General features: G+C 42.9%; 1 protein-coding gene across 1 annotated transcript in view; it reads left to right on the top strand.

Annotated features, from left to right (window-relative positions):
* The first annotated feature begins 764 nt into the window (after positions 1-764).
* The window catches only part of LOC138171617 (keratin, type II cytoskeletal 1-like), a 12,234-nt gene continuing 1,286 nt past the window's right edge, over positions 765-11,712 (top strand). Inside the window, exons 1-8 of the mRNA XM_069101154.1 lie at positions 765-1,355; positions 4,497-4,711; positions 5,529-5,589; positions 6,830-6,925; positions 7,140-7,304; positions 7,803-7,928; positions 9,869-10,089; positions 11,383-11,411. Coding sequence (XP_068957255.1) covers positions 852-1,355; positions 4,497-4,711; positions 5,529-5,589; positions 6,830-6,925; positions 7,140-7,304; positions 7,803-7,928; positions 9,869-10,089; positions 11,383-11,411 — 1,417 coding nt within the window. The 5' untranslated portion in view covers positions 765-851. The remainder of the gene's footprint in view (positions 1,356-4,496; positions 4,712-5,528; positions 5,590-6,829; positions 6,926-7,139; positions 7,305-7,802; positions 7,929-9,868; positions 10,090-11,382; positions 11,412-11,712) is intronic.

The following is an 11,712-nucleotide window of genomic DNA, read 5'->3' as shown; positions in this document are numbered from 1 at the left end:
TATTGGGGTACTGGTATCCTAGTTCCATAGGAACTTTCCTAACCCGATTTAGAGGATTTTCCAACCTTGATCAGTCAGTAAGCATTATGAAACACCCCCTACCTGCCAGGTGCTGTATTAAGCCCTAGAGATACAAAGAAAGGCAAAAAATGGCCCCTGCCCTTGAGAAGCTCACAATCTAATGATCAGGAAATTACCGATAACTTTGCTATTTTTCTCTTTCCTTGAGATTCTAATGAATGACTATTCTTTAACATTATTGGATTAGTCTGTCCCCATGTGAAATATTCCTATTTTTGGGAAGTGGGGGAAAGGGTAAGCAAGATGGGAAGCAATTTTTTTTTATCAGTCTGAGAAAACTATATGGGGGATTGGGGGGGGGGGGGGGCTTCCGCAACCAGCTCCCTGCTGGGCAGCTGATGGGAGATGATCAAAGTCTGTGACCTCCACTAAGGAAATACTATCTGGGTTTTGATCCCACCCTTAAAGAAACTAAAAGTGGTGAAATACTAACAACTGAAAGACAGCCTCTTGGAGGGCTCTCGGGAACCATCACACACCCCTCATCTTGCCTAGACCAGCAGATAGTCAATAGATAATTGAGCAAAACCTGCTAACCAAGCAGTTATTATTTGACAAACTGTTCCCTAGATGGATGGCATTAATTTATTTTCGTGTCATTTTTAGTTTATGGCTGTAGGGAAACCAAACCCATCCATTTGTATTCCGATTACCTTGGACAGTTGCCAAAGCCAGCAGAGAATAAAAGGGGATTCCTTCCCTTCTCCCACCAGAGTAGTAAGCAGTAGTCTTCTCTCTAGTTCTTCCTCACTCACTCTCCTTTAGCCATCATGAGCAGGCAGTGTGTCTGGAGATCCCAAAGCCGAGGTTATAGCAGTGGCTCTGCTGTCTTGACTGGCAGGAGCCGGAGAGTGGCAGGAAGCTCCTCTGTTCTGAAAACTGGAAGCTGTTCTGGGGCTAGAGGGGGTGGCTCCAGCAGCAGGAGCCTTGTCAACCTCGGTGGGCACAAGAGTATCCTTACCAGCGTGGCAGGTGGAGACCAAGGAAGCCTGGGCTATGGAAGTTATCCAGTGGTGGGGCTTGGAAGTGGACGTTTAAGTGGTAGCAGTTTTGGAGTGGGAGGCTTTGGCCCAGGTAGTTTGGGAGGAGTTGGTCTAGGTGGTGGGTCCTGTGGCCCTAACGTCTACCCTGGTGGGATCCATGAAGTGGTTACCAACCAGAGCCTGTTGGTGCCTTTGGATGTGAAGATAGACCCTGAGGTCCAACAGGTAAAGACCCAGGAGCGGGAGCAGCTCAAGGTCCTCAACAACCAATTTGCTACCTTCATTGACAAGGTAAGTCCTAACATTTAACATCCAGAAATCTAGGAATAAACTACTTCAAAGATCTAGAGAAAAGGAAGTTTTCTAAACTTTCAGAGGTTATCTATCTAGTCGGTTTTGCTGTCTTTCAACAGGAAAGTGTCTAAGGTTTTTCAGGTAGAAGGATAGAGGCTCACTTATTCACAAAATTCTCTGAAATGAAGGAGCTATCACAACTTTCCAGGATAACTTGTCCTTGGGGGTGGGAGGTCTCACCTTTGGCAGGATGGTCTTCCCAAAAATGAACCTTAATTCAGCTTCATTTTCAAGCTAGCACCTGTAGGTTCTCTATGAGTGATACCACCCAGAAATGAAGAAATGTTTTCACAGTAGAATCTTTGAGAGTTCCCAGTAGGCTTCCTTAGAGACAAGTAAGGGACCCCAAAATACTGCCATATTAACTGACTCCCATGGGTTTTCCTGTGAATTTAGATTTGTAAGTGGCATTATGAGCATGTTGGCAGTATGTTGGTTCTTCCAGAGGAATTGGAAAAAAAGGTAGTGATGACAGCAAAGAGTGAAGAAGAAGAATTGGGAAGATGGGCCATTGCAAGTGAGATGGCCAGTTGACTTTAAATTCTATTAGCCAGGCTGGCTGGCCAGTGTTATTGGGTCTGGCTTCAGATGTAACAAATGGAACTTTCTGTTTGATTGGGAAGTGTATTTTTAAATGAACCTGAAAACTTTAATCCTGCTTTTCCGCAGCATCTACATAGCATTTTAAGGTCTACAACATTGGCTTGTGGTCGCATAATTAAGACTAGGGTTTGAACCCAGATCCCTTGATTCCAAGGTCAAGGTACTTTTCCCCATACCAAGCTATCATAGAAGGCCCTTTCTTCTCTGACCTTTTCCCACTCTCCCTTTCCTTATCTTAGGCAATTTGACTTTAGACTGGATTTTGGATTGAGTGATGTGCACATTGATGATGTATGCCTTTAATCCCTGCTATAGGCAGAGGCTCATGCTGGTGGATCTCTTGAGCTCTGGAGTTCTGAGTTGCAGCAGGGATTAAACTGATTGTATGTCTCCACTAAATCTTATACAAATATGGGGAGGAAAAATGGCAAAGGGTCAGATAGGGCTGTGAGTGACTGTTGCACTTTCAGCCTGGATAAGATATTAGATATTAGAGAGGAAGGAAGGAAAGAAAGAGGGAAGGAGAAAAGGAGAGAAAGAGGGAAGCAGGGATAGAGTGAAAGAAAGAAGAAAGGAAGGAAGGAAGATCTGAGTAGGACTTCCTTCACTAATGCAGCTTGAGACATTTTAGTAAATAGTTCTTGAAATGACAGAGCCAAAAAAATCCACCTGTTGGTGACCATCTATCTGTTCTCTGCTGATGAGTGGAACTTAACTAGCCTGGTACTCAGGCAGCAAACAAACAAATATCCTCAGACTTTCCAGCTTACTGGTGTGGATGAACCAGAGCTTGTGTTCCTCTGGAGAAGCATTATTGAATCAAACGCTTAGCATTGGAAGGGATCTTGGAGGCCATAAGGGTCACAAAGTCGAAGTCATATTCTTTTCCACTCCATCCCCCACAACTGGTCATTCAAGCTTTAAGAAACCTAGGTCCCTTCCACCCCAAGATGATATGTTAAGGGAGGAATTTAAAAGGGTAAGGTCAGTTGGGAAATCCTCACTGGAACAGTGGGAAGGGTAAGGAGTTTGGGGGAAAACTTTGGACTGCCTGGAGCCCCTTGCATCAGTAAGCTGTTAAGCAAGTTAAGTAGGGTTTCCTTTGATTATGAGATGATGAAGTCATTTTTTTTCTAGCACCAAAGGAATGTCATACAATACCCTGAAGGGAAAATTCTGCAGTAGGGGAGTTTAAGGGTGGGGAAAATCAATGGAGGAATCAGCAACTTCTGTCGAATGCCTTTTGTTGGTAGAGCCTTGAAGGGTATAGAGACACCAAAAAACAAAGAAAGAAAGAAAAAAAGAAAGAAAGGAAGGAAGAAAGGAAGAAAGAAGACAGGGTCTCTGCACTCAAGCGACTCTGGGTCAGGGACACTAAGCACTCATTTATCAAGTGACTTAAGAACATGGCCAAATCAATATGCAGAAAGATGTGGAGGAACACAGTACTGAGTAGCTAAGGGGAGAGGAGAGTGGAGGAGTGTTTCTACATAGCTCATAGTGTTAATCAAGGAAGGCTTCCTGAAGGAGGGGACCTTTGAGCCAAGGTTGAAAGGAGGAACATAGATGGAGGGGCAGTAGAAGAAACTTTGTAAGGATCATAAAATGCAGAACTGGAAAGCATGTTAGTGACTATTTAATCCAACTGTTTGTTTCTGCAGAGGAGAAAAGGGACCTAGAAAGATGAAGTGAATTGGGCGATGTGGTTAGTGGGGAAGGTGGAAAGGAAAAAACGCGTGTTAAGTGCCCACTGTGTATCAGGAACTGTGCACTTAGCATAGCACCTTATAGATATTATCTGGAAATAATATATAATAGCTTATAAAGTACCTTATAGATATTATCTATAAATTATATGTAATATCTTATAAAGTGTGTTATAGATATTATCTCATCTGATCTTTACAACACTCATATAGGATAGATGCTAATAATATTCCTTTTTTACAATGGAGGAAACTGAGACAGGTTAAGTGACTTGCCCAGGGTCACACAGCTAGTAAGTCTGAAGCTGGATTAGAACTCAGGTCCTCCTGACTCCAGGACTATTGCTCAGTCCACCGGACCACCTAGCTGCCAAATGTCTGAGGATGGATTTGAATTCAGCTTTTCTTGACTCCAGGAACATTGTTTTATCCACTGGGCAACCTGGATGCCTATGTAGTAAGTAGCAGTTGGGATTGAACCCAGGCCCCTTGACCCCAACGCTCTTTATAGGAAACGGCATGTATCATTGAGAGTTAGAGCTGCTCAAAACTCACAAACTCTCTGTGTACTTTGATCAAGTCCATTTTCTTTCTGTGCCTTAGTTTCCTCATCTGTAAAATAAGGAGGGTTAGATCAGGGAATGTCAAATGTCCTTTACAGGTCATCCAGGAAGCTGTGCTTCTGAGAAGGGCCCTCCAGAAGTCCCAGGGTCCTCTGCTCTGAGGCCATCCCTGTGGTCTCCAGAATGGATTTGTTTCCTGATTTCAGGTGCAATTCCTGGAGCAGCAGAACCAGGTACTGAAGACCAAATGGGACCTGCTTCAGCAGGTGAATGTCAGTACGCGCACAATCAACCTGGACTCGGTCTTTGAAGCCTACCTCAGCAGCCTGCGGGCCCAGGTGGATGAGCTCAAATCCCAGAAGAACCAGCAGGATGCTGAGCTGAAGACCACTCAGGATTCAGTGGAAGACTTCAAGAAGAAGTAAGTGGGGCCCATGGGGGAAATGTTACCGTCTGTGGGAGGAAGATGCTACCTTACTTTCCCTACTTCTGTGGCTGTCTTGAAAACATACTCATCTCCGCCAGATTCTCACATGTGCCAGGACCCTAGAAAGGAGGTCCATGGTTTATTTTCTATAGACTGCCACCATCAAACAGCTGCTCCTGCTGTTCTGGCATGGGGAAGAAAAGACATTTTCCTGCAGTGACTATAATAAGGGGCTTCATCATGCAGAATGAGGGCAGGCAAGCTGGTGCAGTAGAAAGACTCCTGTCTCTGATGTCAAAGGGTCTGGGTTCAAATCTTATTTATCTGGGCACTTAACTAACATGTGAAACTGGGAAAGTCACTAAATATCTGAGACTTGGCTTCTCTATTTATAAAGAGAGGGGATTGGACTAGGTGGCCTTAGAGATATTTTAAGGCTCTAGATTTATAACTTTTGTGTATGTCTTGGATCCCCTTGGCTGTCTGGAGAAACCTATGTTTCTTTTCAGAATAATATTTTCAAACACATAGGATTTCAAAGGAAATGAATTCTGTCTATATATATATATATAAAATCTGTCTATCTATCGATCTATCTATCTATCTATCTATCTATCTATCTATCTATCTATCTATCTATCTATTTACAACCACCAAGTTACCACACCCCAGATTTATTTCAGAGACTAAGGTCATCTAAGCCCAGGGAATATAGTAACTGGGACATTCCTGTTGGTAATGACCTTACAGAATTGGTCATCGGGGCTCATGGTGGTCACTTATAAGATGGATATCTTCTTAATTTCACCAGGTATGAAACAGAGATCAACACCCGTACAAATGCTGAGAATGACTTTGTGGTGCTTAAGAAGGTGAGTATAGTTGAGTCTTCCACAAAGAGCCAAGGAAGCAGGCACCATTTCCTGGATCTTGGGAAAGGATAGTTCCTTACTCATGGGGCCTCAGTTTTTCCATTTGTGAATAATTCTAGTCGCCAATTCAATTCTCAGGCCTGTGTAATGTGGAATTCAGTGAAATCGATAGTAATCATGCTAATGATAAGGTAAATGTAATTAGTTTTTGGTTTTCTGCTTTGAAACTTATTGGCAGTTAATCCTGCAAATCCAACTTCTTGTTGATATAAGGTTGTCGTGAGAAAAGCATTGTGTAATATTGGCTATGATTACTCCTTACCACCTTTGCCAGTCTTCTTGCCAGCTGGTGACTGTTGTTGTATGACAGTACAATCTTCTGGTGTTGGGAGGGAAGATGTTTTAAACCAAAACATGGGCTACTGCCTTTTTTAGTGAGAGGGCAGCTAGGTGGAACAGTGGATACAGTGCTGGGCTTGGAGTCAGGAAGACTGACCTTTCTTGAATCTAGTCTCAGACACAGGGCAAGTCACTTAACCCTGTTTGTCTCAGTTTCCTCATCTGTAAAATGAGTTACAAAAGAAAATGTCAAACAACTCAGTATCTTTGCCAAGAAAACTCCAAATGGGATCATGAGGAGTTGGAAATGACTGAATTGAGCAATGATTTAGAGTTTTGATGTATTATTAATTATTCTTCCTATCTGGAAGGAGACTAAGTATGTTTAAGGCTGACAATAAGCTAAGACAGAAAATAGTTCAGTCTGAGAGCTAATGTCACCCATCCTTAGCATGGATCAGGGAAAATGAAGTTAAATGAAGGAGTCATAGGGAACCTGGCTGTCTTTTTGACATCTCATAGAATCAATGTCAGAGCTAGAAGGAATTTCAGTGGTCATCTAGACTCTCTCTGTCTCTCTGTCTCTGTCTCTCTCTGTCTCTGTCTATCCCTCTGTCTCTCTCTGTCTCTCTGTCTCTTTCTCTCCCCCTCTCATTTTATACATAAGGCACCTTGAGAAGACTTGTCCAAAGTCATATAACCTATAGATTGGAGAACTGGGATTTGAACCCATGCATTCTGGATTCTAAGCCAATTCTTTCCACTCTGCCTTTTGCTTTTGCACTTTTTCCAGACCAACGGCACACCTGTACTCAAAACATATTCAAGAGACATTCAAGGCATCAGGAGTCTTGACTAACTTCATCTCAATATACTTCCCCCCCCCCCTGTTTTATTTTAGGATGTGGATGCTGCCTACACTGTTAAAGTTGACCTCACCACTAAAGTGGACAGTCTGCAGCAAGAAATTGAATTCCTCACAGTCCTGTATGAGACTGTAAGTTTAAGGGCTACCTCCTTCAATCTAACCATTATAGGAGACTTTGGACAACAGAGAGACAAGGGAGAAAAGCTCTCAAGAGGGAAGCATCTCTGGCTTGATCTCTAAATTTGTGAGTGGAGCTGGGGGGAGAGATAGTTCTATGAACCTTAGGAGAAAGAAGAGCCAAAGAAGATGACCACCAAAGACCAATCCAAACTATGTCTTACAGGAATTAGCCCAAGTGCATAAAAATGTCAGTGACACCAATGTGGTCCTTTCCATGGATAACAATCGTACCCTGAACCTAGACAGCATCCTGGAGGAGATCCAAGCTCAGTATGAAGAAATTGCCCAGAAGAGTAAGACAGAAGCTGATACCTTGTACCAGATCAAGGTGAGTGAGGGAAACAGATAGACATCTAGGGCACAATCTGGTCTGTAGAGGAACCAGAATTTTAAAAAAAATCCCTTTTTGGGAAGCAGTGAGTGGTAGAAGAATCTCTTACCAGAATTCCTGGAAACTTTGTCCAGTAGGTCCTGGCATCCTTAGGCTTTGCCTGGTCAGCTTTGGGGAGGTTGCTTCATTTAGAAGACTAGATCCCTAAAGGAACTCTCAAGGTCACATGGATGACTCTATCAACCTTAAATCAAATGCAACAAACTGACTCTAGTCTACATTGGTTGAAATATCTCTCTGTGGTCAGTGATTCTGACCTGACTAGCTTCAGGTCCTGCTTCAGGGCAGACATCTGGTAGACTTGGACAGTCTGCTCGAGAAGATCTTGTTGTATAAGTGCACAAAGAGGCAGACTGGCCACCTGAAAAGGGCTGCCATCATCTGGCCCATCTCCCTCTATTTGTTTTTGATTCTGGTCTTTTCCCTTAACTCTAGTACCAAGAACTTGAGATCACTGCAGGGAAACATGATGAAGATGTGAAGGTACTCAAGACTGAGATCAGTGAGTTGAGCCGAACCATCCAGAGACTACGTGCAGAGATCGACCGTGTCAAGAAACAGGTAGGTCCTGTGGTTTGACTCTCTGTGGTCAAAGTTTCCCATGCCTATGATTTCCAGGTCAATGAATGAAGACTTTCTGTGTCCCTATGCAAAACTCTGTACTAGGTGCTGGGCATAAAGGGAGAAAAAAGGGCTGGGGGCAGGGAAGGGGACAGGGTTCTGAAAGAACTCCAGAATAAGGAGGTGCTTTAGTCTCATCCCTCAGGAAGTTTGTGATATGGGCCCAGTAAAGATGTGAATGAGTCATGAGAATTAATCACAATGATAAGGTAGTGTGGTGTGAAAAAAAAACAGAACAAATTAGAGCAGGAGTCAGAGACTAATAGAATGATCAAGTTGGAAAAATGAGGAAAAGGAGGAAAGAAAAAAATAAAGGAAAAAAAGGAAGTGGGGAAAGAAGGAAGAAAGAGAAAAGAAGGAGTCAAGTAGTTATTAAGTGCCTATTTGTGCCAGACACTGTTTTGAGGTTTCTACAGGTATTTTCTCATTTGTTCCTCCCAACAATCCTGGGAAGTAGATGATATTATCCTCATTTTGCAGTTAAGGAAACTGAGGCAGGCAGCAGTTAAGTAAGTTGAAACTTAAAGTTCAACTGGCCCAAGTTCTTAATTTTTCAGATGAAAAAATTGAGGTCCAGAAAAATTAAATGACCCATCCATGGTTATATATCTAGTTAGTGTGAGAACCAAGGCTAGAACCCAGGTCTTTACTAGGTCCAGGGGGTTCAAATTTCTGCTTTGATATTGATGAACTAGATGACCATAGGCAAAGCATTTAACCTCTCTGCCTCAGTTTCCTCTTCTGCAGAATGAGAATACCTTGCACTGCCCACTTCACAGGGTTGTGAGGAAAGCACCATGTAAGCCTTAGGGTTCTGTTTAAATGTCAATGGGTGTTACTGTTAATGAGTTTTGCTGTTAATATTAGCATTGACATGCCTGAACTCCTGCTTGATTCACATTCATTGTGTATATCCCATTGGCTAGGTGGATGGTGATCCCTACTGAAAGACAACCATTAAAGGGGAGACAGAATGGAGTAATAGATAAAGATCTAGATGTGGAGAGAATAAGAGCAACAATGATAACAAGGAATAGTTACATAATACTTGAAGGTTTTCAAATAGATGCAAATCATTTAATCTCATTTGATCTTCACTGTGACTCTGGGAGGTGCTGTTATCCTATTTCACAGACGAGGGAACTGAGACTTAGGGAGATTAACTAACTTGCTCAAGGTGACACAGAGAGCATCAGAGGTAGGAGATGAATTCAGGTCTTCCTGATGACAAATCCAGTGCTGTATTCATTGTGTGGCCTTCTGCTGTTGTTCAGTAGTTTGTCATGTCTGACTCTTCATTGACCCTATCTGGGGTTTTCTTTGCAAAGATATTGGAATGGTTTGCCGTTTCCCTCTCCAGATCATTTTACCGATGAGGAAACTGAGGCAAACAGAGTTAGGTGACTTGCCTAGGCTCACACAGCTAGTATGTGTCTGAGACTGGATTTGAACTCATGAAGATGAGTTTTCCTGATTCCAAGTCCAGTACTCAATCCACTATACCATCTAGCACCATGCCCCCAGCTATGTTCAAATCCCAGCTCTGCTGTTGACCACTTTTTTGACACTGACATTTTTAGACATCACCTTCTAAATATTAGTGCCCTGGGGCTAGTCACTCACTATGGGTGGTCTAATGACTTAAGGAAGGACAAAGTAGTCCTGGAGGACAGGGGGATTGTGGGGATAAGCAATTTGACATTCACACTTAATGTGTTGGGCCTCATGATCCTCATCTGTCAAAGGAGAGAGCTGGAACAGATAGACAAGATTCTTACCAGTTCTCAATCTTATGATCTTGTTCACTGGAGTCGTTCTCTATGGTTGAGTTGCTAACATGGCATACAGTCCATTGACTCACCTCATCTTACCCTCTACAGAATGCTGCCATGGAACAGGCCATCCTGGAGGCTGAGCAGAAAGGTGAGAAGACTGTCAAAGATGCCCATGACAAGCTGACCCAGCTGGAGGATGCCCTGCAGCAGAGCAAGGAAGAATTCACTAGGCTGCTTCGGGACTACCAAGACCTGCTGAATGTCAAGTTGGCCCTAGATGTGGAGATTGCTACCTACAGAAAGCTGCTGGAGGGAGAAGAGAGCAGGTGAGCTCAGCAAGATATGCATTGTCCTGACTGCTGCTATTCTTGGGTAGAATGGGGTCTTGGAACCTTATAATCTCAGAGCTAAAAATGACCTCAGAGGTCATCTAGTTCAATCCCAAACTGGTCAGGTGTCTTACTACAACCTTCCTGACAAAGGGTTATTCAGTCTCTGGTTGAAAATATTCAAGAATCAGGAATTCACTACCTCATTACAATTTTGGACTGCTCACATTATTGGGAAGTTTTGGTTTCTTCCCTTGTCTTGAATGGAGCCAAGGTTAGCCTCTACTGAATGTATATCTGGTTACTCTGTAGCCTTGGACATACCATACACTCAGTGACTCATTGATAATGGATCCTAAAATGCTGAGTTTAGTTTAGGGGTTATATCCAATATAGTCATACCTTTCTAGCAACTTTTGTTTTGGTGTTTTCTGAATATATAGATCTCATACTTTTTCTCCCTTATCAAATAAGCCCCTCTCAGTTTTGTGGTAGGATTGCCTTTCTGTTGAGAAGAAATTAGGGTGAGCCATGTCTTTATTCATTTGGCCTTGCCCATTTTGGACATAATCAGGTTCTCCTTAGAGCTGGACTTTTGGTATCTTGGGTTGACACTAAGAAAGGATAAAGAAAAAACGACAAGGGGAGGTATCAAAGTCTGAGATGGAGTAGAGGTCAGGCTAATATTGAGCTGCAACTAGTAATTTTGGCCCCTCGGTGGAAGAAGTTTAAAAGTCAATGGGACAAGTAGCTTGAAATGGTAAATTCAAATCAGCTTTGTAATTCATTATGTGAAAATGATAAAAGAAGTAATTAAGACAAATTCAATTGAACAGGACAGGGAGTCACTATAATGGCTAATAGGTGGGTGTAATTAACAATCTGGTAGCTAGCTTCCTATTTTAACTAATTATTCTCACTAATGCTTAGTTCCTAGTCAGTAAAGAAATGATTCCATGCTGCTCAAAGAGTTAATGTGTTGATGTTTATGCCTTCTAAATTTTGTTCCCCGGGGGCTAGTCACTCATTAGAGGTGGTCTAATGCCTTAAGAAAGGACAAAGCAGTCCTGGAGGACAGGATGATTGTGCGGATGAGCAGAAAGTATCTTGGAAGCAACCACAGGGAAGGAAGGCATAGTTGAGAATGACTGTCCTTGTAACTCATCACCCTAGCTTAGAACTATGTTGGAATTCTCTAATACAGCAGGAATGACCACTATCTAGAATTCTTTTCCAAGGGTCATTTAGAAGAATGACTGATAATTGTGCTTTTTCTTTCTCTTCTCACAGGCTTTCTGTGTCCAGTGCTGTGAGCTACTGTAAGTAACCTGCATTAAGGGTAGGGGTTTTGTTGAGCTCCTCAGTCTCTTTCTTGTTTGGGATGGAAGATCCCTGTATTTTTGTATAGAAAGAAGTGGCCCTGGGAAGATATAGGGGGAGGAGAGCACCCAAAACGCAGGCAAGATGGGAGGTGGTGGTGGGCGAAGTATGAGAGGTGTCTTAAAGCCTAGGATGAGGAGCTGGGATTTGGTCATGAGCCCTGGTAGGAGGGGGAGAGAGAGACAGAGACAGAGACAGACAGACAGAGAGAGACAGAGAGAGAGACAGAGAGAGAGAGAG

Source organism: Petaurus breviceps, unplaced genomic scaffold (assembly GCF_028583685.1).
Source record: "Petaurus breviceps papuanus isolate PSGF00001 unplaced genomic scaffold, PetGlider_PUasm1.0 454, whole genome shotgun sequence".
Classification (NCBI taxonomy): Eukaryota; Metazoa; Chordata; class Mammalia; order Diprotodontia; family Petauridae; genus Petaurus; species Petaurus breviceps.
This window is presented reverse-complemented; position numbering and strand designations above follow the sequence as displayed.